At 49.4% G+C, this 27,802-nt stretch overlaps 7 protein-coding genes across 7 annotated transcripts; 5 read left to right on the top strand and 2 right to left on the bottom strand.

Moving 5' to 3' along the window:
- Positions 1-280: 280 nt before the first annotated feature.
- PV06_09486 (uncharacterized protein) lies at positions 281-3,049 on the top strand (the record flags this gene model as incomplete). The annotated part of the gene is made up of 10 exons (XM_016410939.1): positions 281-350; positions 404-435; positions 502-1,011; positions 1,071-1,077; positions 1,152-1,343; positions 1,400-1,704; positions 1,793-1,999; positions 2,049-2,548; positions 2,605-2,920; positions 2,975-3,049. 10 exons carry the CDS (start codon positions 281-283, stop codon positions 3,047-3,049), a joined length of 2,214 nt encoding a protein of 737 aa, XP_016258746.1.
- Positions 3,050-9,426: 6,377 nt separating this feature from the next.
- Positions 9,427-11,995, top strand: PV06_09487 (uncharacterized protein; the record flags this gene model as incomplete). Its single annotated transcript, XM_016410940.1, has 5 exons — positions 9,427-9,465; positions 9,511-9,957; positions 10,008-10,761; positions 10,816-11,021; positions 11,696-11,995. 5 exons carry the CDS (start codon positions 9,427-9,429, stop codon positions 11,993-11,995), a joined length of 1,746 nt encoding a protein of 581 aa, XP_016258747.1.
- Positions 11,996-15,392: 3,397 nt separating this feature from the next.
- Positions 15,393-16,227, top strand: PV06_09488 (uncharacterized protein; the record flags this gene model as incomplete). The annotated part of the gene is made up of 2 exons (XM_016410941.1): positions 15,393-15,827; positions 15,880-16,227. The coding sequence occupies 2 exons, from the start codon at positions 15,393-15,395 to the stop codon at positions 16,225-16,227; spliced, it is 783 nt and encodes a 260-aa protein (XP_016258748.1).
- A 1,698-nt stretch (positions 16,228-17,925) lies between these two features.
- PV06_09489 (uncharacterized protein) lies at positions 17,926-19,722 on the bottom strand (the record flags this gene model as incomplete). The annotated part of the gene is made up of 1 exon (XM_016410942.1): positions 17,926-19,722. One exon carries the CDS (start codon positions 19,720-19,722, stop codon positions 17,926-17,928), a length of 1,797 nt encoding a protein of 598 aa, XP_016258749.1.
- A 506-nt stretch (positions 19,723-20,228) lies between these two features.
- PV06_09490 (uncharacterized protein) lies at positions 20,229-21,188 on the top strand (the record flags this gene model as incomplete). Its single annotated transcript, XM_016410943.1, has 1 exon — positions 20,229-21,188. The coding sequence occupies one exon, from the start codon at positions 20,229-20,231 to the stop codon at positions 21,186-21,188; it is 960 nt and encodes a 319-aa protein (XP_016258750.1).
- A 679-nt stretch (positions 21,189-21,867) lies between these two features.
- Positions 21,868-24,548, top strand: PV06_09491 (uncharacterized protein; the record flags this gene model as incomplete). Its single annotated transcript, XM_016410944.1, has 2 exons — positions 21,868-22,112; positions 22,169-24,548. 2 exons carry the CDS (start codon positions 21,868-21,870, stop codon positions 24,546-24,548), a joined length of 2,625 nt encoding a protein of 874 aa, XP_016258751.1.
- A 239-nt stretch (positions 24,549-24,787) lies between these two features.
- PV06_09492 (uncharacterized protein) lies at positions 24,788-26,620 on the bottom strand (the record flags this gene model as incomplete). The annotated part of the gene is made up of 1 exon (XM_016410945.1): positions 24,788-26,620. The coding sequence occupies one exon, from the start codon at positions 26,618-26,620 to the stop codon at positions 24,788-24,790; it is 1,833 nt and encodes a 610-aa protein (XP_016258752.1).
- Positions 26,621-27,802: the final 1,182 nt, after the last annotated feature.

The following is a 27,802-nucleotide window of genomic DNA, read 5'->3' on the forward strand; positions in this document are numbered from 1 at the left end:
AGAGTTCTCGCTATTTGCGACCATTGAACTAGTGCACCGCCACAAGGCCTGCCCATATCCCGTATGAACAGGCTTGTGCGTAAATAGTGTAGGTTTGCATCTTGTGCATCGGGGTGGTATGGCCAGTATAAGTTCCCCGGTCCCCGCCCTAGCACCTTCCCCGGATCTCGAGGGGACAACTAGCAAACACATCCACCCGGAGAGACAGATTTTGCTTCATCTCAGCCACCACTTGACTGTGCCCATCCTATAAACTAATCCCCCAGATAATCGACATAACATGACCAGCCAATCATCCGGCTCAAAATGTCCTTCGGCATGTAACTACTGCCGAGTCAAGAAGGCCAAATGTGAGAGTTGTAATCCTTTACTTTCGAGAAGCCAGATTGCTGACCCGGAGAAGGTAGTGGAACGAAACCATGCCATAACTGCCTGGTATGTGGTGCTGATGCTGTCCTATCATTACTATGAACAGAGACTGAGTATATTGTTCAAACACAGTCTCACCAAGAAGTCTGCTGGTATCCGGTTCCGACCGCGCGGAAGCGTAAAGACACAGATGGCAGTCTGCTGGGACAATTTTCCCACTTTCAGCCATATACCTATCCCAATAAAGCAGCCCGGCCTCAGAAAAGCCCGCAACGAAATTCAACTCTACAGCCCTCGGGGGCGAAAGCCCCCCCAAGACCCATACGGCCCTTGGGGAACTCCAGAGAGGGTGTCGAAGCACCACAGCCACCAACCTCCGAAGACCATGCTGTCCCTGCAGGTGCAAGCGTTTCACGCTCACAACATAATGAACAGCAGATCAGTGTCCAATCTGAGTCTTTTGATATGCGTCCCGAAGAAGTGACACAGTCGGTATGGTGCCAAAGAAACCCCAGATGTGGCCAAGATGACGTGCTGAACGCCGATGTTTGCTCTCCCGAGGACTCTCTGAATACCGCTCCTGCATTGATATCACCATCTACACCTGCGGACCAGTTTTGTGGCGCTGATGAAGGGATTCTGGTAACCAATACCCAGTTTTGATGCACTACGGCGTTCATCAATGCTAACATTAGCGGCAGTTAGATGGTGAAATTCGAGGTCTCCCTCCTATCAGGGTTAAATTATATTCTTTGGACCCCCTTTGCTGACACCCTGTTTAGGGACAGCTTCGTACCTTCCGATCTGTACTCAGCCCGCTCTAGACTGGGTTTCGCGCCACATAGGTGTGCCGGATTTTGCGTCTATCGCCAAGCAGCTCACTCTGGAACTGATGGGTCACGATCGGGAGAGGGCGGTGCCAGCTGAGAGAGCTATAGAGCCCGACTTCCAAACGGCATGGGCATGGGCAACGGGTGATTTCTCGACCTCAATATCCTTGCACAAATATTAGCTAAACTTCTGGTGGCAGCCTACTTTGAAACAAGTCAAGATGTGGCTTTTGGCATTATCGATCGCTCTGTCTTTGAACAACGCCTCCGTGATCACTATAGCACCCAAGGCTCGAGCGTCCGTTTCGACTCTGCTTGGTACGCCTTGCGGAATACCGTATATGCCATCGGTTGTCTCTCCGCACTTAGCAGAGGGCCTTACCCATCAGCATTTGTCGAAGCTCGTTCCCAAGCTTGGCGTTACTTTGAGAATGCTCTTTCTGTACACACGGAACTGATCTATGCGCGAAGTGGGATGGATGCTGTTCAGGTGATGATCGCAATGGTAAGCGGCGAGCCCGTTTCTTTTCATCTTCAGTTTTGGGATCTTGTAAGATGCTCTAAACCAACATTGACCTATGAATGTCTTACAGGCCTGTTTTTCGGAAGTCCTCGCAACACCGGCGCTTGAATTTATGCTTGTATCAAATGCGGTTCGCTTAGCGCAGTCGAAGGGATTGCATCTCAAAGCTAGAAAGTCCTGGAAGCTCAGCGAAAAAGAGATTGCTTTCCGAAACACTCTATGGTGGACTATCTACAGCATTGACAAGCACCTATGCTTTCGGTCAGGCCGACCTAGTGTGAGAAAACGTGCCCGCACTATAAAAGCTTCGCAGCTGACTGTGGTAGGCTATCAATGATAAAGACATCACCATTCCAGCGCCCCTGGATCGAGGTTCAGGAAACGACTGCGGTCAAAGCATCGTCTCAATACTGGCCAAACACTACCAGATTACCAGTCAGGTGCAGGCTCGTCTGTCCTCTGCAGAAGTTGCTAGCAAGGGATTGAAGGAGCTGCTGCCTGTAGTCAGGGACCTGGACAAACAACTTCGAGAGTGGCACGATTCTTTACCGACGTGTTTCGTAGCCCAACCGCCCTACAGCTCGGTCTCCCTCCCACCTGGGGTGCACCGTTATCATCTTGGGTTTGTCACTTGCCTTTACAACAACACACTTATCTCAATTCACACTGTCAGCTGCTATCCTTGGCATCCACCAGGCTGTAGGAATGCCCATGACTCGGACATACTGTATCAAAGACAGGTGAGCACCGACATACTGGCATCGGCCTCGCGAGAAATCATTGTAGCTACTCAGAGCCTGAACCTTACCGCAGCATGCGGGATATGGTATGACGGCTGTTCAGACCCTTGAGTGTCCATTTGTCGCTGACGCCAACATTTAGCGTGACTCTATACTTTCCACTCGTCGGTTTGATCAATTTATTTCTACACGTAATCCAACATCCTAATCTTCCGACTACAAATTCCGACATATCTCTGATGGATACCATTGTTGGCCATTTTGGTTATCTGGAATACGCAAGTGGTTCCGAGCTTGGAGCCAACGTTCCCCGGAAAATCGTGTCATACGCAAGGGAGATTGTCAAGCGTGGCGGAAGAACATCCACGTCATATGGTTCACAGGAGGTCTCTACCAATCTCAATCGTGTCAATAACTGTGATACCTTTGAGGCATCATTGGATTACTCTTTGCCAGAGGTGAGTAAACCCATCTGTATTTCCGAGGGAACTAAGCATTGTGACAAAATCTAGTTTCTTGGACCCGATATGAACGAGTTAGGATTTGAGGAGTGGTCGGTTTTCTTCTCGGAGTTGGTTGATGCCTGAAACAACCCTCAAAGGGGCTCATAATCAACACAATGGCCCAATATTGTGTTGATGCGAGGAACTTACTAGTAGTCAAGGCAAATATTGGGCGACGGGGCCGGAGTCGGCGTGCCGCTTTGGATTCTGATGCGGTGAAATTTTGTTTATTTGTGGTAAAGCCCGACATGCTTAGTCCATGTAACGAAATAGATTGAACTTGTTATCCTCAGACATTTCTATTATGCTATGACCTCAGCAATATCGAATGGCAATTTTTCACCCTAGACACTTCCCACCAGGAGAGAGGAACGGCTTTACAGATTACCAGAGCCTGAAAGCGTCGGGCATCACAATCTCAGAGTCACCCCTAGGCCATATTGAGAAGACTGCAGGATCAGACTTGTCATTGTATTCCAGCAATTTGAGCCTCCGAAAACAGGCATAACTGGGAATGATGCCACATCACCCGCAGGTGTAGATGCTCATTTCTTCAAGCTGTCCTCAAAGGATCATCACAGAGATTTTCGTCTGGCGCTCACCTTTAGGGGGTAATCGTGTCGTTGAGATCTCAGTAGCGACTGAAACCAGAGCCGGCGGCTCCCAGATTGACGGATCAAACTGTGAAGCCGCGAACCTCAGGCTGGTTGGAGGTATTGCGAAGCGCCGGGTCCCAGGAAGCTGCGGCAGAGAGAGCCGCTGTCCAATATGTGAATGAACAGTGATCACTGCATAGTTTTGAATAGAGCTTCCCTATTCAATGACACGGGTCTTGCACCATCATCCGTTGTATCGAGGAGTGTATTATCTATGAATAAAATTTGTCCCAGGCTCCACATGGATAGGAGAGGGAATTGGCTGTGGAGATTCTGGGGGTCCCGTTACCCATGCAGCTGCGGTCGCTAGATTTTGGGCGAAATCTAATCCTCGTTGGTGTTTGCCCCTGTGCGATGAGACAGCGTTGCTCCGATCCGTTAAATCGTCTGGGTAAGAAGGGCTCATGCGTCAGGATCTCTTTTCAAACAAGGCTATGATCACCGGTCGGCATCATTCCTTAACAGTACAAGGTCGGCCATCACGAGGAGCCCCTCCGATGCTTCCAGGAGTTTCGCTGCAAACGAACAGATGGACCTGCAAGTAAAGCACACAACCAGGTAGCTTCCAAGGGAGAGGTAGACCTCTGTTCGGAGAAAGATGAAATTGTGTCACGCTATTGTTACCGAATAACCCTGGTGTCGGAGGGAGGCTTCTGTACGCTAAAAGTCTTTGTGTATCGAAGCCGCAAAGGGTGGATAGAAATGGGCCTCTTCACGGGAGCTGATACAGTGCTAGAGGGACCCTTTCAGTTACCGTGCCACTCTTTCCATTATACACGTACTGTAGCGAGCAATAGGGTGAATCGCTTAGGAGTACGCGGAGTATACGACTCAGATCCGGGGCCCCATCTCTCCTGTTGGGGGCCAACTAAGCCGAAATGAGAAATAGTGGGCCGGAGAGATCAATTAGATATCCGGGACCAGCTCCAACACCGTTTGTCTTCTTAACATTTGATCAAGTGTTGCATACCACACTATCCGAGAAACTCTTGAATGGCAGAGGTTTTACGTCTTGTTTGCTACATAACAGATGCCACTGTCCGTTTCTACGTGCCTAGTATCATCCATTCCTATTGAAAAGTATTTTGCACAGCAGGCCCCAATGTCTATGATGTGGAACGAAGGAAAAACCAACGAGGAGGAGTTTGCCGAAAGGTTGTCTGGAGGGGCTCGTCCAGAGGGTAACCTTGACAATAATGATCTGTCTCCTATGGAATCAATTTCTGCAGCGGCCATAGGGGGACACTCTGTGGACGATTTACCACCACATTATTTCCGAAGTCCGCGATTCCTGGTTTCACTCCTGGTCAGTTATTTTGTTTTCGGGGAAGAAGGTCGACACCTTACTAACACTGTGAGTCAACTAGTCAGTCTCACTGGCTTGGGTAGCCACCCTCCTGGGTTTCGTCATGATTTCTACCAGTGTTGGTGTCCTCGAAGAGGTGTTCGGTACGGAATCCCCATTGCTCTGGAGTTTTGGTAGAGTAGTATATACTGACATTCACTTTCTACACAGGCCCAAGCACATCGTACATCTGGGTCGTCCTCAACATCATTCTTGGACAGACTGTTTTCTTCACCGTCAACGGTCGACTGTCCGACATATTTGGGCGAAGATACTTCTTTATTTACGGATCCGTCCTGGGCTTCATAGGCTCGATCATTAGCGGCAGTGCTAAAAATTTGAACTCGATTCTCGGGGCGGTATGTTTAGCTGTGCCAGGACGAGCCGTGAGAAGAGCTGCTGATTTGGACTTAGAATTTTATCATTGGCATGGCTTACGGAGTGCAGCAAATCGAGGGTGCTTTGTTCTGCGAACTGGTCCCAAATAAATATCGGATGATCTGTCTCGCTATCACATGGGTCACATTCAGCCCGCTTATTGGCGTTGGTCCCGGTCTCGGTGAGCACGATCGTCAACTTTCGGAGAATCCTTATTGACAAAAGTTTTTTGCATATAGCCCGGGTCATCATTGAACATGCTTCATGGCGATGGATATATTATCTTTCTGCCATCATAAATGCCCTGGTCGTACTCCTCCAGGTCTTCTTCTACTTTCCACCGACCTTTGAACAACTACACAAGGGTATTAGTAAGCGTCAAGCAATCCGGAACTTCGACTATGTAGGCTTGATTATTTTTTGTGGAAGCCTAGTGTCGTTCGTCCTCGGCCTGTCCTGGGGCGGGCAAAAATATCGTATGTTCGGAGTCCTGTGTTCGAAGTGTCAGGATTCGCTGGTACTAATGAGATAAAAGCCTGGAAATCTGCGAGTACTATTGTCCCAATCGTTGTCGGAGTGTTTGGAATGGTTTCATTTGCTCTATGGGGTATGTCACCATCCAACGTATACGAATTCAGAAATACTCAAGATGTTAACGACCACAGAGTACTTTATTCCACTCAAAGAACCCCTAGTCCTATTGTCTCTCTTCAAGAATCGAAACTTTGTCTGCCTTACGATGGTCTCTGGAATTGGCTCCATGATCTTCTTTGCATTGAACCTCATATACCCACAGCAGATCGTCGCTGTATGGGCTGAGCCCTCAGAAACCACCGGCTGGATGTCGGTAAGTGGAGTGTTTCTATGTCCTCACTCCTCTCTTTAGCGTCGTTAAGACTAATCGACTTTGCTCTAGTGTACGGTCGTTGGAGGAACTTTGTTTGGACAAGCGTTAGCTATGCCATTGACTCGCTTTCTCACTCGCTGGGTCCCATTGAAGTGGCAATTAGTTACAGCATGTGTCATCTTTACTTCATTCATTGGCGGTATGGCCGAAGTGACCGTCAACCACAAGGGACGGGCAATCGCCTTCAGTATCATCTCGAGCTCAATGATTGGAGTGATGGAGGTCATCACTATGGCTGGTGCACCTCTGCAGATCGACTCAAAAGATATGGGGCTTGCTACAGGGGTTGTCTCTACCATGCGAGGTGTTCTTGCAACTATTTCAAGTAAGTTCATGGATTTGCACTTCGATATCAGGTCCTTTTTCTAAACGAATTTATAGCTTCAGTATACTCGGCAATTGTGAGTGATCCTGAATTGAAAGCCAGATCACTGAAGGACACTAACGGGCACGCAGCTTTCTACCAAGGTCAAACACTATCTAACGACAGAGGTGGCTCCTGCAGCTATCCAGGCAGGCGTACCTGTGAAGGTTGTCCCTACTCTACTGGAAGGACTGGCCAACCACGCCCCCGTATCCAGCCTACTCAAGATCCCTGGAATAACTCCAAACATCCTCGAGGTTGTAGAGTCAGTAATGGTTTCATCGTTTGCAAAAACATTCCGACTCATCTATCTTGTGAGTCTGGCATTTGGAGGACTCGCCATCATTTTTGCTTTTAGCCTTGATGGAGAAGCCTTCGATTCCAAACTCACAGATGCCATTGCTCGTAAGTTGCAGCATGGGTCTGTTCTCCATGGTGTTGTCGACGAGAGGCATGACACCGAGAAGGTTAGCTAGGCTCAGTGGAAAAGACACCAAATTTGCACTTGCACCTACAGCGGATCGGTGCGGTTTTGCAGAAAAAAGGATCCTGTTCAAAGTTGTAATTTCTCCAGGAAGACGACTCAATATCATTGCTTTCGGGCTATTTGGGAAGCGTGAAGGAGAGCCGAGTTTGCCGCGTATCCTCGAAGCAGCTCAACTATCGCGTGAGGAGGTTGGGATAGCATTGATTGATTTGTAACCAATTATGAAGGAGTTCAATTCGTCGAAATGAGTGGTTGTAGAGTCACCAGTACGCACAGGGCTGCAGCCTCTCTGAAAAACTATTTAATTTGGGCAGAAAACCCTCTCTAGCACCAGTCTGCTTTAACACCCACACATTACCACTGGGAGGCTGTCGAGACAGATGGGGGTGCGATGGAGACCTCATTGAATTTTCAAACGAACGTACAAACAGCCACCGCGTCATCACCGTACGACAGCTCATGACAAGATCCCAAATACTCTCATTCATTGTCTAGGGCATATCTCGATGAGTTGTACCTCTTACTGACTAACAGAGGGTGGCCACTCTGTTACGCGGGTATCTACCCGCGAGAATTCAGGAGCCCTCTCGCAAGCCACCTTCTCCATGAATCATTTTGAAGGGGATGTGTTACAACACAACAACTTGGGGGGCTACGTGATTTGTTTCTCGGGGATAAGGAGAATAAACATAGACCACGAGTCGCAAACACGCCTACCTGAACTTTTTCGACTATGCCCCTATCTACCAAACCAACACTGGCTTGATTGCAGTACCAGTCTCCATCTCGTGTATGGCTTGTAAAGCTTTCCTGGCCGGAAAGTATTTTACGAGTTTCTCAATTGGAAATTTCCCTTCTCTCCACCATTTGATCATCACCGGAACCCACTCTTGCCCAGTGGTGTTCCCAAGGAAGTGGCATTCGAAGGACTGGTTGGCGGAGAAGAATGCATGTAGAGGTAGTTTGATCTCGAAATTCAAAGGAGGCGCTCCCAGCTGAATAAATCTTCCATGCTTACCAAGAGCTTGAACGCACTCTTGGATGACCTGTGCAGCTCCGGTCGTTTCGATGATGATCGAGATGCGCCGCCCTTGTACGAGATTTCGAATATCTTCAGAAAGATTGCCCCGAACTTTGGTCGAGTCCAGCACTTTGGTAGCCCCTAGCTCCCGTGCTGTTTCCAGGCGATGCGCTACCCGGTCCACGGCAATGATCTCCTCACAGCCAACGATTTTTGCTGCCATGATAGCCCCAAGACCGACAGCACCAAGACCGGTGACTAGCACGATAACGTGAGGCTGCCCACCAGCCCCATTGATGACCGCCCCAGACCCAGTCATCAATCCGCAACCGAGCGGTGCCAGCAGCATCAGATCGTCATCGCTTTGAAGGAGATGCTTCACATTAACCACACTGTTTTCGTTGACAATGCTCGTTCCTGCGAAACTGCTTTGGCCAAGAAACATGCCGGAAGCATGTTGACCATCGTGGGTTTCGAAGTAACCCTGCCCGCTAGACATGTTCATCTGAGCCCACCTCAAGCAATAGGGTTGTTGGCCAATCTTGCAAAGGCTGCAGTCATCGCAGTAGCTGTACGACAGTAGAATCGGATCACCAATATTGGCAACAGTAACATCAGGCCCCACTTCTTCGACTATGGCGGCTCCTTCATGACCAAATACCTTGGGGAAGGTCATCCCCCACTCAGGTATAGGCGGAGTTGATGCGGCGACGAGATCGGAGTGGCATATGCCAGTGGCTACCATCCGAACCTTCAGCTCATGTTGTTTGGGAGAGAGCAGAAGCTTCACCTGCTCGAGTCTCCAGTCAGCTTTGAGGTTGCTGTCGGGTGCATAGGCCACAAGTGCTTGAGTTTCAATGTCCATTTTGGCATTGCTGAGGCCAGATAACGAGGCCCATCCCCGAGTATATTTATGTAGCCCGAGACGATACAACTTGCCAGGATCACCGAAATGTCGGAGCTTGAAGCGGCCTTGCGCCTAAGCTGCAACCCCGCCTCGTCCTCCAGGGGCAGAGTGCGACAGAGTGCTCACCGGAACCACTATAACCGTCAGCAGACTCAAGCCAAAATGGGACCAGATGCAGTGAATGCGCTGCCTATTATGGTTTAGCCTTCGAGAACATGAAGGAGCTTTCTTTGCCAGTCAGGACGAGGACTAGTGCCGGTAGCTAAAGAACCCAGTCCACCGGAACTAATCTTGCCCAAATAGTATGCGATTGTGCCGGCTATATGGTAGAAGAAGTATTGAATCCCTCCATCACGCCGACTTTCATGGTCAAGCCGGATGCCATAATTTTCCAGCATGGATTCCCTTCAAACGAATCTCTTCATCAACAACGAGGTAGGAGTTGATATAAGGAGATTTCGGGCCTGACTAACTTCTAAGTACGTTGTTTCGTCCGGTGGAGAAGCACTCTCAGTTCACAATCCCAAAGACGACAGCCTAGTGACGAACAAGGTGCAGGTTGCCTCAGAGCAAGATGTCGATGAGGCCGTGGCGGCAGCAAAAGCTGCTTTCCCGCAGTGGAAGCGAACTCCAAGCAGCAGACGCTCGGCCATAATGCTCAAGTTTGCTGACCTCGTTGAACGACACAAGGACGCCATAGCCCGACTTGAATCAGCATGCATGGGGCAACCTATCTCAGTGGCCAAGGGCATAGTCGAATTGCAGGTCGCAAACTGGCGGTACTTTGCTGGTCTCACCGACAAGATTCCTGGTGAGACCTTTCCAGAGAATGGGGATGGATATTTCAAGATGGTCAACTATGAGCCATTGGGTGTCTGTGCAGGAATAGCAGCTTGGAATGGTACGCAGATGTTCCTTGCGTGGAAGGTAAGTGTCATTAGAGAGAAGTGAATAGTTGTTGGTACTGAATATCTCAGATTGCACCCGCTGTTGCTGTCGGAAACACCTTCGTCTTCAAGGCCAGCGAGAAGAGTCCATTGGGTGTTTTATACCTCGGTCAGCTCTTCAAGGAGGCAGGCTTTCCTCCAGGGGTGGTCAACCTTATCTCGGGAGCTGCCAAGGTTGGGGCCCTTATGGCATCCCATATGGACATTGCAAAGATCTCTTTCACCGGCTCGGCCAATGCAGGAAGACAGATCCAGATTGCCGCGGCCAAGAGTAACTTAAAACGAGTCAGTCTTGAGCTGGGTGGGAAGTCACCGGTCCTTATATTTGACGACGCCAACCTAGAAAATGCTGTGGTGCACAACTCTCAGGGATTCCTACTGAACAGTGGCCAGGCGTGTGTGGCAGGGTCGAGAATACTAGTCCAACGTGGGATTGCGCCAAAATTCATCGATGCTCTCAGGGCGGCATACATTGAATTCAGCCAATCTATGGCCGACCCCGCTCTGGAGAGTACTTTTCTAGGACCACTTGCCGATAAAAGCCAGTTCGGCCGAGTCATGGACTTCCTAGAAGGTGCAAAGAAGGATGGAGTTGAAGTCCTCGTTGGAGGCGGTCGCAAAGGGAAAGAAGGTTGTTTCGTCGAGCCCACCATTCTCATGAACCCGGATCTCACTGCCAAGGTGTATACCGACGAAATTTTTGGACCAGTCGTGGTGATCAAGACATTTGAAAATGAGGAGGAAGCCATTGCACTGGCGAATAACACAAGCTATGGCCTTGGAGGTGAGTTTTTGCACTCTTATCAAAAACCAGCATCTGCTTACACTGAACTATTAGCCACTATCTACACCAATGACATCACTCGGGCACTTCGTGTCACCGCTGAGATGGAATCTGGGACAGTCTCAATCAATTCGTCTCATGTACTTCTGACGGAGACCCCCTTTGGTGGCAAAAAGCAGAGCGGCTATGGTAGAGAAGGAGGCTTGGAAGGCCTAAAAGAATACCTGGAGGCCAAAACTGTTCACGTAAACATGAGAATGGTAGGCTCATGAGTGATAGTCTGAGAAATTTCAAAGAGTGGCGAACTCATAGTGCGTCGATGCGTGGATCATAGTTCGCACCTGCAAAGTCTCCTCGAAACTCCGGTACTGAGAAATTTGCCAACTGGGTCTGCCCGGCTTGGTTGAGTACATGTATTGATGTATAGATGTAAGACTTACAGAAACGTCAGATGTTGTCTTCGGTTAGCTCAAGCCTTGCGCTTGTGGACTCCGCAGTCCCTCCTACGTCAACAATGATTTCTTCGCGACTTCTTAGTTTATTACACTGTATCGACCTGACTTCTGTTTGTCACATATACGCAAGTCCAATAGACAATTTTACTCATTGTCGTTTGCACGAGCTTACAATACCACGATACCCTGAAAATCGGGATATTGTGGTTTTGAAGCCATTCAGCATTGCTCGGATATAATACGGCTCTTCGGCGTTCCTTATAAAACCTCGTGTGGCATGTGGCTGGCCATATCCGGGGTCATGCTAGGAGGCTTATTCCATAAAAGTAATACGCTGAGCCCACCGCTGCACGCACCATCACCAGACTCTGTTTAACACTTTCCAGGACTATTAGTCCCCGTCGTCCCCAATGCCGAACACGCCTGCTGTGAAGCTAGTTGCCTTTCTGACAAGGAGGTCTGACTTTTCGCACGAACAGTTCCAGCAATATTACGAAGACAGGCACGCGCCGCTAGCCCTTAAGGCTCTCCCAAAGATCTCAAAATATGTGCGAAACTATGTCGATCAAGATGCAATGTTCAATAACCGTCCGGGAGGGGCACCTTGCGATGTAGTCACAGAAGTGTGGTGGGATACCAAGGAGGACTATGAGGAGTGTCAGGCATCTTGTGCAACTTCCCAACTTTATAAAGAGGTCAAGGCCGATGAAGCAAGATTCATGGACGTGGAAGCAATTAAGATATGCTTAGTAAAGGAGAAGTGCTCAGAGATTGCATAGCTGAGGGCTCACAAAAGCCAGTGACCTATGTTAGAACTGAAGTTCCGCAAAGGGAACGTAGCAAGAATGGCCGCTGTCGATGTTAGCCGTTCCTGTCCCTGGCAGGCTCGCCGCCTAAGCGACCTATTATTTGTGTGAGACCGTTATCGCTACCTAGGTACTTCGAATGTGTTTTTAGCTCCATTTTTCTAGCTAAAATCATGCTTGGGGCCTTGTGTCATATAAATTGGTCTCTATCAGCATCGGCAGAGAAAAGAGACTTCCTCCTCCGAAATAGCTTTTATCTTGGTAGGCCGAGACCAAGCAGCGAAGGTGCACACCAAATTTTCAAGTAGCCAAAGCAGCGTCGCATTTCTGTCTGAGGAATAGTCTTCACCACGCAACACACATTCTGTTCCTCAAGCAAACGGCCAGTGAAAGTGACATATGGAGAATTTGAGGCATCGAAACAATCCACCACTTGAAGGACGTACAATATTCCCCCTAGCATAAGAACCCTTCTAGCCCCCTACTTGTGGTTGTACCCTAGTGGTACACGTTCTTCTCGGCTTGAACATCATTTTCAAGGAAGATTTCAATTTTATCATTCATTTTCGGCCCAATATCTTCTAGCCAACAGGACCCCAGGATAGCAAGGCTGCCAAATCCGATTGACGCCAACGAGACATTCCTGAAAATAGGTCAGTGAAGTCTGGGGAATAGTTAAATCAAGGCGAGAACTCACTTGACACCCTCAACGTAGCTCTGCTGGAACGCTGCCGCAGCCGCTCCGATCATGGCAGTTGTCAACCCTTGGATCTTGGCCAGGGCGGTAGCGCCTTCAGGAAGAGCTGCAAGGAGGGCCTTTGCAATGGCCGGAGTAGCACCCGCAGCCTCGGCTGCTGCAATCACATGTTTTTCCGCATAGTTGGACTGAGTGGTTGTCAATATGGTCATAAAAACCGTATTAGCAACTGCACCTCCACCGGTTCTGGCAACACCGCCGAGCCCACCAACGATTCCCAGCTCAGTCTGCTCGGCTCCAAATTGGATGAAGACGATAGAGAGATACTGGACATAGCCAAAGAACATTGATGTCAGAAACGTAAATGCAATCCCGAGGCTCTCCTTTTGAGGCGTGATATAGGCATTTAAACCTCCAAAAAAGGTCATCAAGGTGAATGGGATGAACATTTGCAGTCTCCAATGTTTGAGCCGCCGGCCGAAGCAAGACAACATAAGGCTTCCAGCTAGGATCCCAAATCCCTGGACGGTGGAGAGCCAGTAAACCTTTGTGTCTGAAGTGGTGGCGTCTGTGAAGTATACATTGACCATTGTGGGCCAAGTTATATTTTGTCCGTAGTAGAACATGGTAACAACGAATCCACAGATGAATGGACTACCTAGAGTCCGACCCTTGTTTGCGGCGAAGAGTCTTGGTGGGGTCACAGGTGCCTTGAGCTTTGTGTTGAATGTTTCCCAGAGAGCAAAGAAAGCCAAAGTTACAAAACCACCCACAAGCAGTCCAATCACTTTTGGTGAGTTTGAGGGCACCAGTTGCACAAAGGCAATGCCACATAAGATCATGATGGTGGCCCCAACAAAACTAGCCATGCCGACGTAGTCAAGCTCTCGAACAGCCTGATGCCAGGGAATACCTCTTGGATGCTTCGGCGGGAAGTACACTTTATAACGGACGTCAGCAAAGCTTTGCAGGCCAAACCTTCAGATGACAGGAATGGAAAATACACTATAGTCACGTCAGCAACGGATCATGCGAACTATTATGCCTGTATGGGGCTTACGACAGAGAACAAGAACCGCCATCGACATTCCTATTGACATCGTCACTCCCCAGTAGCCCCACCTCCACTAATAAGACAGATAGTTAGTCTTGGGGGGTTTTGCATCGAGGTAATCAGGGGGGGAGACATTACCGCATGATGCTTCGCGGCAATGCGTGATACAACAGGGCCGGCAATGAAATCAAAATAGAGACCGGCATCAGCGATGACGACTCCGATATGTTTCCACTTATTTGGTAGAAGCTCTGGTAAGGCAAATGACGCCAGCATGCAATTACCCGCACCGAACCCGAGAATGAAGTGCGAGGCGGCTGACTGAGTGATTGAATGAGAGGTAGCCCCAATGATAGACCCGATGAGCACAAGTGCGTTCCCAAATAGTATGAATGCTCTACGGCCGAACAGATCACTACTCGTACCACAGACCATGAAGGAGCTTGTGGCGCCCATCGTATATACCGCGGTGAGCCAGGTTCCCTCTTGAGGGGCTGAGCCGAATTCTGTCGCCAACTGGTTCTGGATAATGCTGAAAAAGGAGACGGGCCAGAAGGAGATACCATATGACAGTGCAAGAACCTGGCAGATATTAGAACAACCACGAGAACCGTGAGATAGACTTGGCTTTACCACAACAATAGCCCATGTTTTCATCGTCACCTGGTCACTGCCGTTTGTATGTGGGTCTCTGATGCCGGCCTCGAGTTGCGATACGCAGTTTTCCTTTTCAGGTGTACACCGTTCGATCGAGACGTCCATGTTCGAATGTGGTGCAGTGGAACTTCAATTATTGTGTCGATAGTGTTCGCTTTCCTCAAATATGTCGCCTTAAGCCTTGTAGGTAAGACAGCCCTCACGATCTAGTCGGGGTCTAAGGAAAGCTGAACTTTTCGTCGTAGCGATATGAGATATCAGCTCGCTTGTTATGCAAACGCCAATAGCCCTCCATACCACGGGTATAGAGAGCTCCGTTCACAGATTACATCGGATATTGTGGTTGTGCTGTAACTTGGGCCCCGTAGCAACCGGAGGATATGTATTGGTATGGAGAAACCACATTTACCCGTATTAATCCACCATTTGAGGTTTCAACTTCTCTTTTCCCAGATCCTAGGACCCCTCAAGGGCCTGCTGTAGTCTCCATGAATGGGGACCTATAGTCATGGAGAGAATTAATCTCGTAGCCGAGGACAGCGTCCTTGCCTTCTGCAATTGATCAAGATTATAGGTACCCACAGTCGAGGAACTCGCGGAACCGCAGGCTCACAGCCATGGGGAAGGATTTCCCGCCTGTCTTCTACTCGTCTGGGCACCTTATGCTCCCTTAGTGGTGATAAAGGGTGAATTCCATCATTTTTCATTCCTCATTATATCCTTATGGAGGCTCCACTTTTGGTATCCTCATATGCAGCCCCCGTAAAGAAAGAAATAATTGACCTCATACTATTCTCTCATAGAAGAACAAGGTGGCCTGTTGTCTCTCCGGTCCTCCTTTGACTCGACCGGTCTCGACCGCTTTCAACCACGGCTAACCTGGTATGTTTGCCTTCCTTTTTCTAGTAATTGCTGCTGATGGTCGCCTCGTGCCAACATCTAGCTCGCTGCGTATCTTCATAATGCTAGTGGATTCGATCATTAAAACCGGTCCTCTGCCAGCGGTTGTGTTTATTCCTGCCTCCTTCTCCCCGACTTCGTTCTACAACAAGACCATTGACAAGCTCCGAGTGATTGGGATCGAGGCAATAATACACAGTCTACCATCAGCGAGCCGAAGGCCGCCTGAACAGGCAGCCACATTAGCAGAAGATGTCGCGTACTTTCACGATGTCGTTGCAAAACTCGTCGATCAGGGCAAAGATGTTGCTCTCGTTATGCATTCGTACGGAGGTATTGTGGGTACAGAGGTCTGCAGAGGGCTAACGAAGAAAGAGAGAGAAGGAAATGGTATGAAGGGAGGGCTGGTAAGACTGGTGTATGTCACTGCAGTTGTGCCGATGCTTGGACAGTCTCTGAATGATGTGCTGGGATCTCCAGCGAATCTGAAGACCCAGGTGAGGGAATTAGCGTATCTTTGTTTCAACACGGAGATCTAACCTTGCACAGGACGGGTACATGAGAAATGAACCATATGAGGACTGCGCAAAGTCTCAATTCTCAGATTTACCGCTGCAAGAAGGAGTTGCTTGGGTCAAACGAATGACTGTTCATTCGGCAGCCAGTTTTGCGGACAAGCTGATGTTTGCGGGTTATAACTATCTTCCTGTGTCATGGTTACTGTGTGAAGACGATCATATCCTGACTGCAGACTTCCAACGACAGACTATTGTGATGATCGAACGGGAGAGTGGAAACAAAGTTGCTGTTAGTAGACTTAGAGCTGGACACTTTCCAAACGCGAGTATTCCGGAAGACACGGCGAATGCTATATTCGAGGCGATTACGGCGGAATGAAGCAGTATCTCTCTTCGTATATCGGCGGCTTAAAAAGTTCATGATATATTTCCTCTTGCACATAGAGCCTAGATTGGCAGTGTTTGCGTTTCTTGACCGACGGCCGTTGCTGGAGGTCTCGAAGACAGGATCATCCTGGATCCCATTTGCAAATTAGCGGACCCCAGGGGGAGGCAAGGATCTCATCATGGGAAGAGGTACCACATTACCCGACTCAGTGAGGTTCTGAATTTATTGCGCTAAAGTGTCTGATCACTGCAGTCTATCCATTGAGATTTTGTTGAAGAAAGCGAGGTATCCAGCTGAATCCGGCGACTCCTGCAACTTTTCTTATCTTTCTACTATCATCTCGTGTTTGCGATCATCTAGGAAATGCGTTACGGCACCTAAAATATCAGCTGCTAATCGTCCAATTTCTCACGTCTCTCATCCTTGAACAACTTTTATTGGATTGTTGAAACGCGTCGCCGCCATGACGTTTGCTGGCAAGGTTGTAGCTATTACCGGAGCCGCATCTGGGATCGGTCTTGCCACAGCGAAAGTACTGGCTTCTTCAGGTGCTAAGCTAATCCTGGCAGACGCTCAGGAGAAGGCACTTCAAGCAGTGGAGAAGGAATTAACTGCTTCGAGCTCTGAAGTGCTTTGTTCTGTGGTCGATGTTCGGTCTCGCGAGAGCGTCGAGGCGTGGATTCTGAAGGGCGTGGAAACCTTTGGAAAACTGGACGGTGCGGCGATCTGCGCCGGGGTAACAGGGAAGCAGATAATGAAGGACGATATCCAGGATATCGATGACAATGACTGGAATTTTGTCTTTGACGTCAATGTCAAAGGTACATTGAACACTTTAAGAGCTATTTATGCGACCCTCAAAGATGGCGCCTCGGTCGTGACCATGGCTAGTCTGGCCGGTGTGACTGGAATCCCCAAAAATGGTGCTTATGTGGCTTCAAAGCACGCTGTCGTCGGTCTCTCAAGGACAGCGACCATAGAATTGGGACATAAGAATATTCGAGTGAACTGCGTTTGTCCGTGAGTACTTGCTCAACTGATTTCCGATGAATTCTGAGAATCACTAACGTTGGTGTCTCGCAGTGGCCCTATTGAAACCCCCATGATCTCACATCTGAGAGGCCCAGGGCAAGACGCGTTCAAGCAAATGGCGCCGCTGGGAAGAAATGGTCAGCCAGAGGAGGTGGCAAATCTCATACAGTGGCTGCTGTCGGATGCGTCCTCTTTTATGAGCGGAACTACTCAAGTAATTGATGGCGGATTTTACAATCAGTAATTCAAGCTCTCATATGGAGCTGTACTGCGTGTCGACTTCATACTTCATACTTGGGAAAAAATCAAATGGGAACGAGAATTCTGAACGGCTGCAACAGCTGATCTGTCTGGTACCGATCACCCTTGGAGCATGCAGTTTCCAACTAGATCCTTCTAAACTTTCTATCACGAATTCTTTTCAGATATATCCAGTATATCTCACCAAGAGCAGCGGTTATTATGAAGGGTGCTACCACGCTCATGACGATAATGATGGTTTGAGAACAACAAAAAATTTGGAAGGCTAGCATTGACGCCAGAATGAGGCCTCTACTTAAAGACTATCCTACAGCAAAATGGTCAACGTGACAGTGTATTGAAGCAGTCAATTCTGACACACAGGCTTTGGAAACATATCATGGGATTGTCCAGTCTTTAATCTTGAGTCCGTTGCGCAATATTGTCCATCGCAATGTACGAAAATGTGATTGCAGGCCCCAATGTTGCACCTGGACCTGCATATCTCCTCCCCATAACGCTTGCCGTGGTATTTCCTGCTGCATAAAGTCCTGGAATAGGGTTGCCATCTTCCCTCAAGACACGTGCGAACTCGTCCGTCAGAAGACCTCCTTTGGTACCCAGATCTCCTGGGTAGATTCTGAGGGCATAAAAGGGGGATTTTGCGATAGTGCCGAGATTCGGGTTTGGCTTGTGATATGGATCGCCGAAGAAGTTATCGTACGCATTCTTTCCGCGGTTAAAATCCTCGTCGACACCTTTGAGGGCGAAACCGTTGAACCTTTCCACAGTAGTTTGCAGGCTTGTAGGGTCGATATTTATCTGTTTTGCTAGGCCACCGACAGTGTCATCTCTGTAAATGAAGCCATTCTCAATAGCCCATTTCGGTGTGGAGCGCGGGCCGAAGCGAGCCAGCATGTAATTGTTGCGGTGCCTTGAATCGAGGATGATCCAGGAGGGTATAGCAGCGGTGGTTTCGTGGTGCTTATTCATGGTCTTACCAAAGTCATCGTAGTCAAGAGATTCATTCATATAGCGGGAGCCCTTGCCGTCAACGATGATGGCATGGGGGAATGATCGGACGGTGAGATCGAAGATGGGTGTTTCGCCCACAATGATCATGGGCATCCACCATGCTGAGTCCATCAAGTCCACTGCAGCCCCGAGCTTCTGACCAGCCCTGATAGCATCGCCTTGGTCTCCTGGCGATGCCACACTCCATTGAGCATGAATCGCCCTTTTCTGGTACTGCTCACGCATCGCTGAGTTTTTGGCAAAACCCCCTGCTGCCAAAAGGACCCCTTTCCTGGCTCCGATCCTCAATTTCTTCCCGTCTCTCTCCACAAGCGTTCCAATCACCTTGCCATCCTTGTCGCTTATAAGGTCCACTAAGCCAGTCTCCCGCCAAATCTCAGTCCCATGCTGCTTGTTGAGATAAAGCAACTGGCCAACCAAGCTCTTTCCGAATGTCACAGGCTTCTGGCCAATCAGCATGCGAAGACACATCTTTGCAATCATCCCACTGAATTTATAGAAGTCGTAAAGATGCGCGCCCATGCGATATATATGCGGAGTTTCGTCACAATAACACGCAGGAGCCGGGTCGCCCGGGAGCCTGATCATCGAGCGCCAGGATCCGAGTTTCTTGAGGTCGAAGACCTGGCCTTCGATTACACGACCAAGTGCTTTGGAGCCGGGTTCGAGACAATGGTAATCAGGATAGCCTAATGCAGCATGCCACTTGAACCCCAGACCTTCCAGATACCTGACCATCTGTGGGCTTTGGTCAATGTATGCCTGCTTTCTTTCCTTGGTGCTAGATGGTGTGTTCGGCGGGACAATGGCTTCAAGATAGCGGAGACCCTCCTCCGCGCTATCTTCCAGACCTGCTGCCTTTGACACATGGTTGTTTGGAACCCAGAGCGCGCCGCCAGAGTACGCACTAGATCCACCGATTTTGGGTGTCTTCTCAAGGACCAGCGGCTCCAGTCCATGATACTTTGCGCGCAACGCGGCTGTGAGGCCTCCTGCTCCTGATCCGACAACAATAACATCGGACACTTTGTCAAACCCTGTTACGTCCAGGATCCTGGTGGTAGACAAGCGGGCTAAGTGTATGCGCTTGCAATCTATCGAGAAGCCACTGTATTCGCTGGGACGGACTGACCGAAAAAAAAGGCCATAAGGCTTCGGTACGCAGAATAACGGCTGCATGTGGTTGACTGAATGGCCCAGAGATCACGACCGGCCAGTATCAACCCGGTATTGTGCTCTTGAATGCTCGATACTTTGACTCGTCACAATTTCTGCACGATTGATGGAGCTCTATCCTGGGGCTTTTTTGAGTATATTGTGACCTGTAAATTGTTCATCCATCTAACGGTGTGGAAGAACCATCTGTGGTGCCTGAATTGTTCACCAACCTCGATTGAGATAGTGAGACCGATCAATAAGTTTGGCCAACGACCTGCCACCATTTCCGAAACCCTAGGGGACAAATGTGGAGGTTGTGAGGGGCCAAAATCTAAGCCCTTTTACAGATCTTGGGCAGTGCCACGATATCCGGGCCTGTGGGCTGGAGCTTGAACTATTTCTGGGACGAATCGTGACTTCAGCGTCCTCAATCGTTCATAAAGTCGGCAAGGTGTAGTCATCGTCAATATAGAGGTCTCGAAGAGCTACTAAATCTGTGGCCACCGGGGAGCCAATATTCCCCGAAAATGAAAACATTAATTATTGGTGCGACAGGTTATATCGGTTCCCGGATCGCTCACAAATTTCGATCACAGGGAGATGATGTCTACGGATTAGCACGCACACAGAGAGGCCAGAGTGAACTCCTATCAGCAGGAATAACTCCTCTCCTAGGCGATTTGACGGCAATCGAACAGCTGACAGAACATCTGGATGATTTTGAGACCATTGTCTTTGCCGCTACCGTCTCATTTGAAGATGAACAGCAAATCATAGGATCTCTCCTCAGCGGGTTTGCACAAGCAGGCAAAACGCTAATTTTCATTTCTGGATCTGGCGTCGTGTCAACTCCAGCTGTGAATGGTGAATGGAATGATTTTACAGCAGCAGAAGACGACCCTTTTCCTTTCAGCACCAAGCTGAGAAACCGAGAGGTCAGGCTGGCTACCGAACAACTGGTTCTGAATGCAGCCAGAGACGGCTTTCGTGGCTTGATTATCCGACCCCCACTTGTCTGGGGTCATGGAGGGAGTATCCAAATTCCTCAGTTCTTTGAGTCGGCTCGCAAAACGGGCAACGTCTGCTACCTTGGGCTGGGACTGAATCTCTACTCACATGTGCACGTGGACGATGTGGCTACTGCTGCATATCTCGCATCTGAGAAAGCGGTCGCTGGAGGTGTCTATCACCTGGTTGCTGGTGAAGTCAACTTCCGGACCATCGCCGAGGCTGTTGGCGAAGTCACCGAGTGCCCCACCAGAAGCGTCACCCTTGCAGAAGCCGTCGAACTCTGGGGAAGCACTTGGGTCGAGATCGGATTGGCGGTTAACAGTCGCTTGCGTGCGCCGAAAGCGCGATCTGAATTAGGTTGGAGTCCGGAGCACGTGGATTTGGTTGCTGACATCAGGCAAGGGTCCTACAAGAAGGCATTCGAGGAGGCGAAGGGGACCGGCAGGTTTCAAAGCTACACCTGGAATGCCCATTGACAGCAATCAAGTGTTGTGTGTCAAGTCCGCGACATCCCTATACAGTACATAATTATCTCGGTCTCGAGCGCCAGTAAGCGGACTTGCGCACTCCAAGTAAACGGAGGAATGTGAGCCATGCTTAGGAGCCATGCGTGAATAGTTACTAGGACGGAGGGATTTGATCATTCTAGGCGAGCTCAACTAGGCCTAGCCTCGGAACGATTTGAGCAAATGGGAAGAAAGTTGACCATTTTGTAACAGGTCTTCCGAGAGTACTCTGAATGGAGCTTTACCGAGGAGGGGTTTTGTGGAGCCGTTTTGTAGCTCTGGGGACCCCGGGATATTGTGGCATACTCCTCACATTATTATGCATAGTATTTTGTGCACGGGGGAATGTGGAGTCGAATGTCCTCCAGAAGGGCAGACGCTCGAAAACTAACCATGGATATCCATCTTAAGATTGGGTTCAAGATCTCGTTTGTCGGAGGATTGTCTGTAATCACTTCCACACACATCTAGATCCTCACAGTCCCAGAAATCATGTTCTCTTGTCCAGAGTGCGGTAGGAACTATGTCACTCAAGGCTCTCTGAATAGGCATCTCAACAACCACTCTCTACAAACCACCGGACACAAGTGCTCGGTATGCGACTTGGCCTTTTCGCGACGGGATTTGATGCTACGTCACAAGGCAATCCATGACGATCCTCCACGTACACATCGACGCAGGTGTCACACTGCTTGCGAAGCATGTCGAAACCTGCATGAGAAGTGCGATGGAGGAAGACCGTGTAATATGTGCCGCGATCGAAACCGAGAATGTGTGTACGCACAGAGATCTCGCCGAGTCAGTCAGCCTGCTCAAAGCACCAGCGGCACTGCGGATGGGAGACACTACTCTCTGGGGGCCAACAATACCGAAACTTCTGACCACGGCCAAGAAGTTCGTGAGAGAGGCATAGACCGAACCGTCTCTCTGCGCAATTCACCATGGCCAAGCGGCGCAGATACTAACCTCTATGCGACGGCGGAAACCAGATCTACCGCTGCACACCAACAAGAAAGCACAACCACGATGAATTCAGTGACCAATGGAGCTCTATGGGATGGCTCCACCATTGTGTCACCGTCTGGCTACACAGACTCCTTCCTGCAAAATGTGCCAGGATCGCCTGTTGAGGGCGGCATTCCTTCATCAGAAACTGGTGATGCTTTACAGAGGTCGAGAATTGAAGGTGACCTTCCCCAAACGGACGAGGCCGATCTCTTTGCAGACGTAATGCATCTGGAGGGCAACGATATTACGGACAGGATCCAGAATGACGAAATATTCGCTGAACTAGACACCTCCACAATCCCTGAGTTTTTGGATATTCTCCTCCCTGATTTGCCAGATGTATCCTTTGGAGACCATACTCTTCTTCTAGAGGGCCACGCAGGTCAGAGCGATTGCCGAGAGGATACCCAGTCTGAGATGGCGTTGCCACGAACGGACAAAATGATACATCATCAGCTACGAGACCCCAGTTTCCAGTTCCCGTCCACCTGGCCCGATATTACCCTCTCTTCGTTGCCAACGGCGAGCGTAATGCACAATAATGAGGCCAGTAACCAATCTGATTTGGCGCATATGCCACCTCTCTCTTGGAAGGACAACATTATCGATCCAGACGGACCCCAGACAAACGAGACTCGAAAGGAACGTCACTCTAAGCAGAGCATGCTTGTTAAAAGGTTGATTGACTACGCCATCACAGCCTCGGACGTATCGTCAGTCGAACGACGTCGTTACTGGGAGTCTGAATCCGCCCAAGTGTCTAAGGTGTTTGGTCTTTCTCAGCCGTCTGACCCCAGTGGTTGCATATTCGTCCGGATGGTTCAACTCTACCAGCAAAACATCCTCCCGTTGTGGCCCATGATCTGCGAGAAAGATCTCCAGGACCCGACAAGCTTACACCCAGTTCTCTTCCTGGTCGCTGTATCAATTGGTGCCATGTATCTTGATCAAAGAGCTAGTGTCTTTGGCGACATCTTGCAGAAGGGCTTACGAACAGCTCTGATCACTTCCTTCATAGAAGAAGAGCTTACGGACACGGACACAATTTGGTTGGCTCAAGCCAGAAATACGATCCAAGTCGTTTCGTTGTATTCTGGCCAAGGTCTAGGGCTCACATACGCACAGCATCTGGGCGCGGTTCTACTGTCACAAAGTCGGCGCATGGGTTTGTTTCGGCGCACCGAGAATGAAGATTTTTCAGCCCCCCGGAGTGCTGAAGAACATGTCGCAGCGTGGGTACGAACAGAAACAAGAAGACGTGTCGCATTTGGTATATTTCGAGCGGACGTTTTCATGAGTTCTCTTATGAATTGTCCGCCCAGTATCTCACCAGAAGAGTTGAAAATTTCCCTTCCATACCCAGATTCTCTGTGGCAGTCGATCGGGAATTTACCCGCAGAAGAGATATTGGATGCCCTGAGAGATGAGGCCGGTAAACAGAATAGCGGTCTTCTGTTTTGTGACCTCGTTCGCATCACCTTGGATCGCCACGAGGTCCTCTTAAATATGGAGGCGAGAGATTATGAGTTGCTTCTGTTCGGCCTGCAGAGGGAAGTATGGAAGTTCAGCCACGATCCCGATATGTTTCAGCGTTTGACCGGCCATACTCCCCAAGAGGATGAACATGCTGATTTCCTGGACGTCGAGGTCACTCGTGTCTTTGACAACCATTCCAAGCCACGAGACCGACTCCAGATCGACCATCGGGAAATGAAGGACTTGATACTCGATAGGAGGCGGCTTCTCAAGGCTCTTGAGAAATGGAACCAAAGTTTCAATGCCAGCAGATACCGCGCTGGATTCAGCATTGATCGAGGAAGTATACTGAGTAGCCTGCTTCTGTTCCACATTTACCACGTTCAACTGAATGCCTCGCTGGATGTTCTGCATCAAATAGCCGATGGTCGCTGCAACAAGACCACTATTGACAACCAGACGCTTCGGAAAACAATTCGCTGGGCACATAACTCACAAGGAAGGAAGGCCACATATCACGCTTCGAAGATTTGGTCACTCCTTGACAACGAGGCAAGAATGAATCCCATGAAGAAAGCACGGTACACTATGCTCTCATTCATGGGTTTATACCATGCATCCGTCGTGCTTTGGACAACATATGGAGCTCAGGGCGCCACCTTGCAGCCTCTTACGGCTCCACCGAGCATTGGTGGCTTGGATCTTTATCATCCCAGTAGTCATTGTCATATTCTGACTAGCATCGTGTTTCTCTATCAGAGGTTGAAGTGTATGAACTGGGATGCTTTTGCAGACAGTGTCAGAAGACTCTCCCGGTATCAATTTCCGCGAGATCATACCTGTTGAAGAAGATTTCCTGAATCAGCAATAAGCCAGAGCCATGTGCGTTGTCAACTTTGAGTTATACACGCCCTGGTTTGGGACGTTTGATCGCGGGAGGATAGTTGCAAACAGCAAGGGTTTAGCAACGATATACTAGCACCATTGAGCAAGGCAGTTACATGACATTCGGAAGAGTTATTATCAGTGTAAGAGGAAACAGAATTGGCCAACATCATATCTTTACTAATCAATGTGTACCCTGATCACTTCGACAGATTGGTTCCATTAACCACCACCGTTTGTGGCCTGCGAAACTCTTCGGTAATCAAGCCATCGAGGTCAGCTTTGATAAGCAGTGCCAGCCGTTTGGAGCCCGGTCGTACTTGATTGATACCACCACCGTTGAACCATAGACCACGCTGCCTAGTTTGTCCCCAGATGTTGGTCCATTCGCCATCATTGTCCTGGAGCGTTCCAATGTCACCGACCTTCTCGGCAATCTCACACCCAAACTGTTCTGCGACTTCAGCCTTGCGATTCTGATAGCCGGTTGCCAGAACAACCAAGCCAGCCTCGATGACTTTGCCATCGTTGAGCTTGAGCCCACTGGGAAGAAACTGTGAGACTCGAGAGTACTGTTCGACCCGAATTCCGCCCGCAGCGATGATATCGGAGGTGCCTTTGTTGAAGTAATATCCACCACCAGTGCGCAGAAACAGATCTAGCCATCCCATACGTCGAACGCCGTGACCTATATGGAATCCGACTGCTTCCAGCCTAGTCAGCAAGTCCTTGTCCATTTCGGTGGCCATATCATGGTAAGCTTGGCTACGCTGCTCTCGGATGGGATTGATCAACGCAGTGCCGTAGGTCAAATCAACCAGCTCGGTAGATATGGAGGGGTCAATGTAGCCTGCATATGTGAGATTTGCAGTGTCCATATTGACCACCACGGTTGAACCACGCTGAATCATGGTCGTCTCGACGCCATTCTTGTACAGGTCGTCGGCTATGTCATGTGCACTGGTTGCTGAACCGACAACGATAGCCTTCTTGATGCCGTAGTCTGCTGCCTTGGTGTATTTCGATGAATGCATGACTCGACCAGTAAAAGATGATAAGCCAGGCAGCTCCGGAACGACTGGTTTACCACCTACTCCTCCAGTGGCTAGAACAATGTGGCTTGGGTGGAGGACACGCGTAACTCCGTTGGCGGTTTTGAGTATTGCCGTCCACTTATTCGTTCCATCGTCATATGAGCCCTTGAGAAATTCTGTCGACGTCCATACATTTAGACTCAGGTACTGAGCGTAGGTCTCGAGCCACTGACCCATGAGGTCTTTGGGCAGGTACTCGGGAAAGTGCTTGGGAAACTCGAGGAACGGAAAGCCATTCATCTCCACCGGGTTGTGAAGGTGCAGTGCATCGTAGCGACGGTACCAATTATCTCCCACTCGCTCATTCTTGTCGACGATCAGTGTGCAGACTCCAAGTTGTTCGAGATGAGCTGCAACGATCAATCCTGCTTGCCCTGATCCCACAATCAGCACTTCGGGATTCATGTCGATGTATTGCCGCCTTATGTCGTGATGTTGTTTCCACGTCTCCCCGTCATAACTGGGCGTGTAGCCATTTCCGCGAGGATGCACTTCGGGGCCTTTGATGTTCTTGAGTTCTTCCAGCCGTGTGTACATGGCAGTTAGCTTCAGCGACTTGATATTCGGTAAGCAGTTGAGCACTGCGACTGCCCTTCCATTGTCTGTTTCAAAGTCTACGAAAGCTTCCAGCGTCAAAGAGTTGTCCTGTTGCACCTGAAATCGTGGTGCAGGCCAGTCGGAGGATACAAGAAAGTCGTGTGCCTTGATCACTTTGTTGGTCCGTAGGAGTGTCGAGATGGATGCGTCGCGGCTATGAAACTGCACAAAGTCCCACGTAAATGCCCCATTGTCCCGAAAGTAGGACACCTCGTGAAACAGATCATGAAGGCTCTTTGCATCGCCGCCAGTGAGGGCATTTTCGAATCCTGTCAACCAGGCTTCTACCAAAACTCGAGCCTGCTTTTGATCCGTTGGATCGATTTGAGCCAGCGACCCCATTCCAACTTGAAGGACTCTGCGCCCCGAGAAAATTGTTGTCAGAATGTAAGGCGTTGCGTAGAATACAACACTAAGGGCCCGGAAATTTACGGTCCTACAATCCCTCTAGTACCTTATATAAAATAAAAGATTTGTGCAAGAATCTGTGAAAGCCAAAGTGGACTGATGCCGAGATTTGGACGACAAGGGCGGTTATAGTGGCAGTCCTACGGTCTCTGAGCTTCGTCCAGCCATACAGCCGCAATGCCCCGTAAATTGATCCCGACGTACAGCAAGATTACCTGCGAGTAGGGTGAGGCACGGTACCAGATTCGTGTCTTGTGATGTTCATTAAGCTACTAGCCACTTGATACACGATTAAATAAAGATCATCCGACGTCTTGAAAGTAGGCATGGATCAGAGACGGCTGGACCATTCATCGAGATTCGTCATTGAAATTTGCTGAAAGATTCTTTTGCCGATATCAAACAGCTTCGAGGAGACACAAAAGACGACCAAAGCCATGTATCAAGTACAACTTGTTGGCCACGCAGGTTGCTGCGGTACGCTCCACGCTGCATGGGGGGGGGGCTAAAGAGACACGGATATCTATTCAAGGTCACTAGGTACTAGTCACTTATCCCAGCAGAGGCTCATCCATAAAAGCCCAGGGGTGAAAATGGGGGAAGGGTGAGACTGACTGACCATCGCACCCTACTTCTAAATGGAAAACATTCTGTCGCGCCCTGCAGTTTTCTTGTATCGTCTATATCTCCGCAGAAGCGCCATTGACACCGGCTTGGACCTTAAAGGTTGCGTAGCCCCACCAAAGAGAGCATCTGTAATTGGATGAGGCTGTGGCACAGCAGTAGGTAGGGCTGATATTCATTGATTTCTCACAACGCCGTTCCCGGAGTCGGAACGACTAACTAGGTAATGGATTTCGCGGGCACTGTGATTCGACCGGAAATACTCCATTAACAAGCCTCGAACAAGCTAGATCTGTGAGCCATGGAGTGTCCGGTAGCCACTACATCCGGGCATGGGATATCGTGGCTTTTGCAAGTCCACGAACACAGTAAATCCTTCGCAAGGATGCATTGCCTTTAAGCATCACACCGATCATGGAAAGCCAGTCGTTTTGAATCTTGCAGAGGAAGCAATTGTGTGCCAAGGCTGATAATGTCATCTTGCGACACAGA

The sequence above is a fragment of the Exophiala oligosperma genome, assembly GCF_000835515.1.
Source record: "Exophiala oligosperma strain CBS 72588 unplaced genomic scaffold supercont1.10, whole genome shotgun sequence".
Classification (NCBI taxonomy): Eukaryota; Fungi; Ascomycota; class Eurotiomycetes; order Chaetothyriales; family Herpotrichiellaceae; genus Exophiala; species Exophiala oligosperma.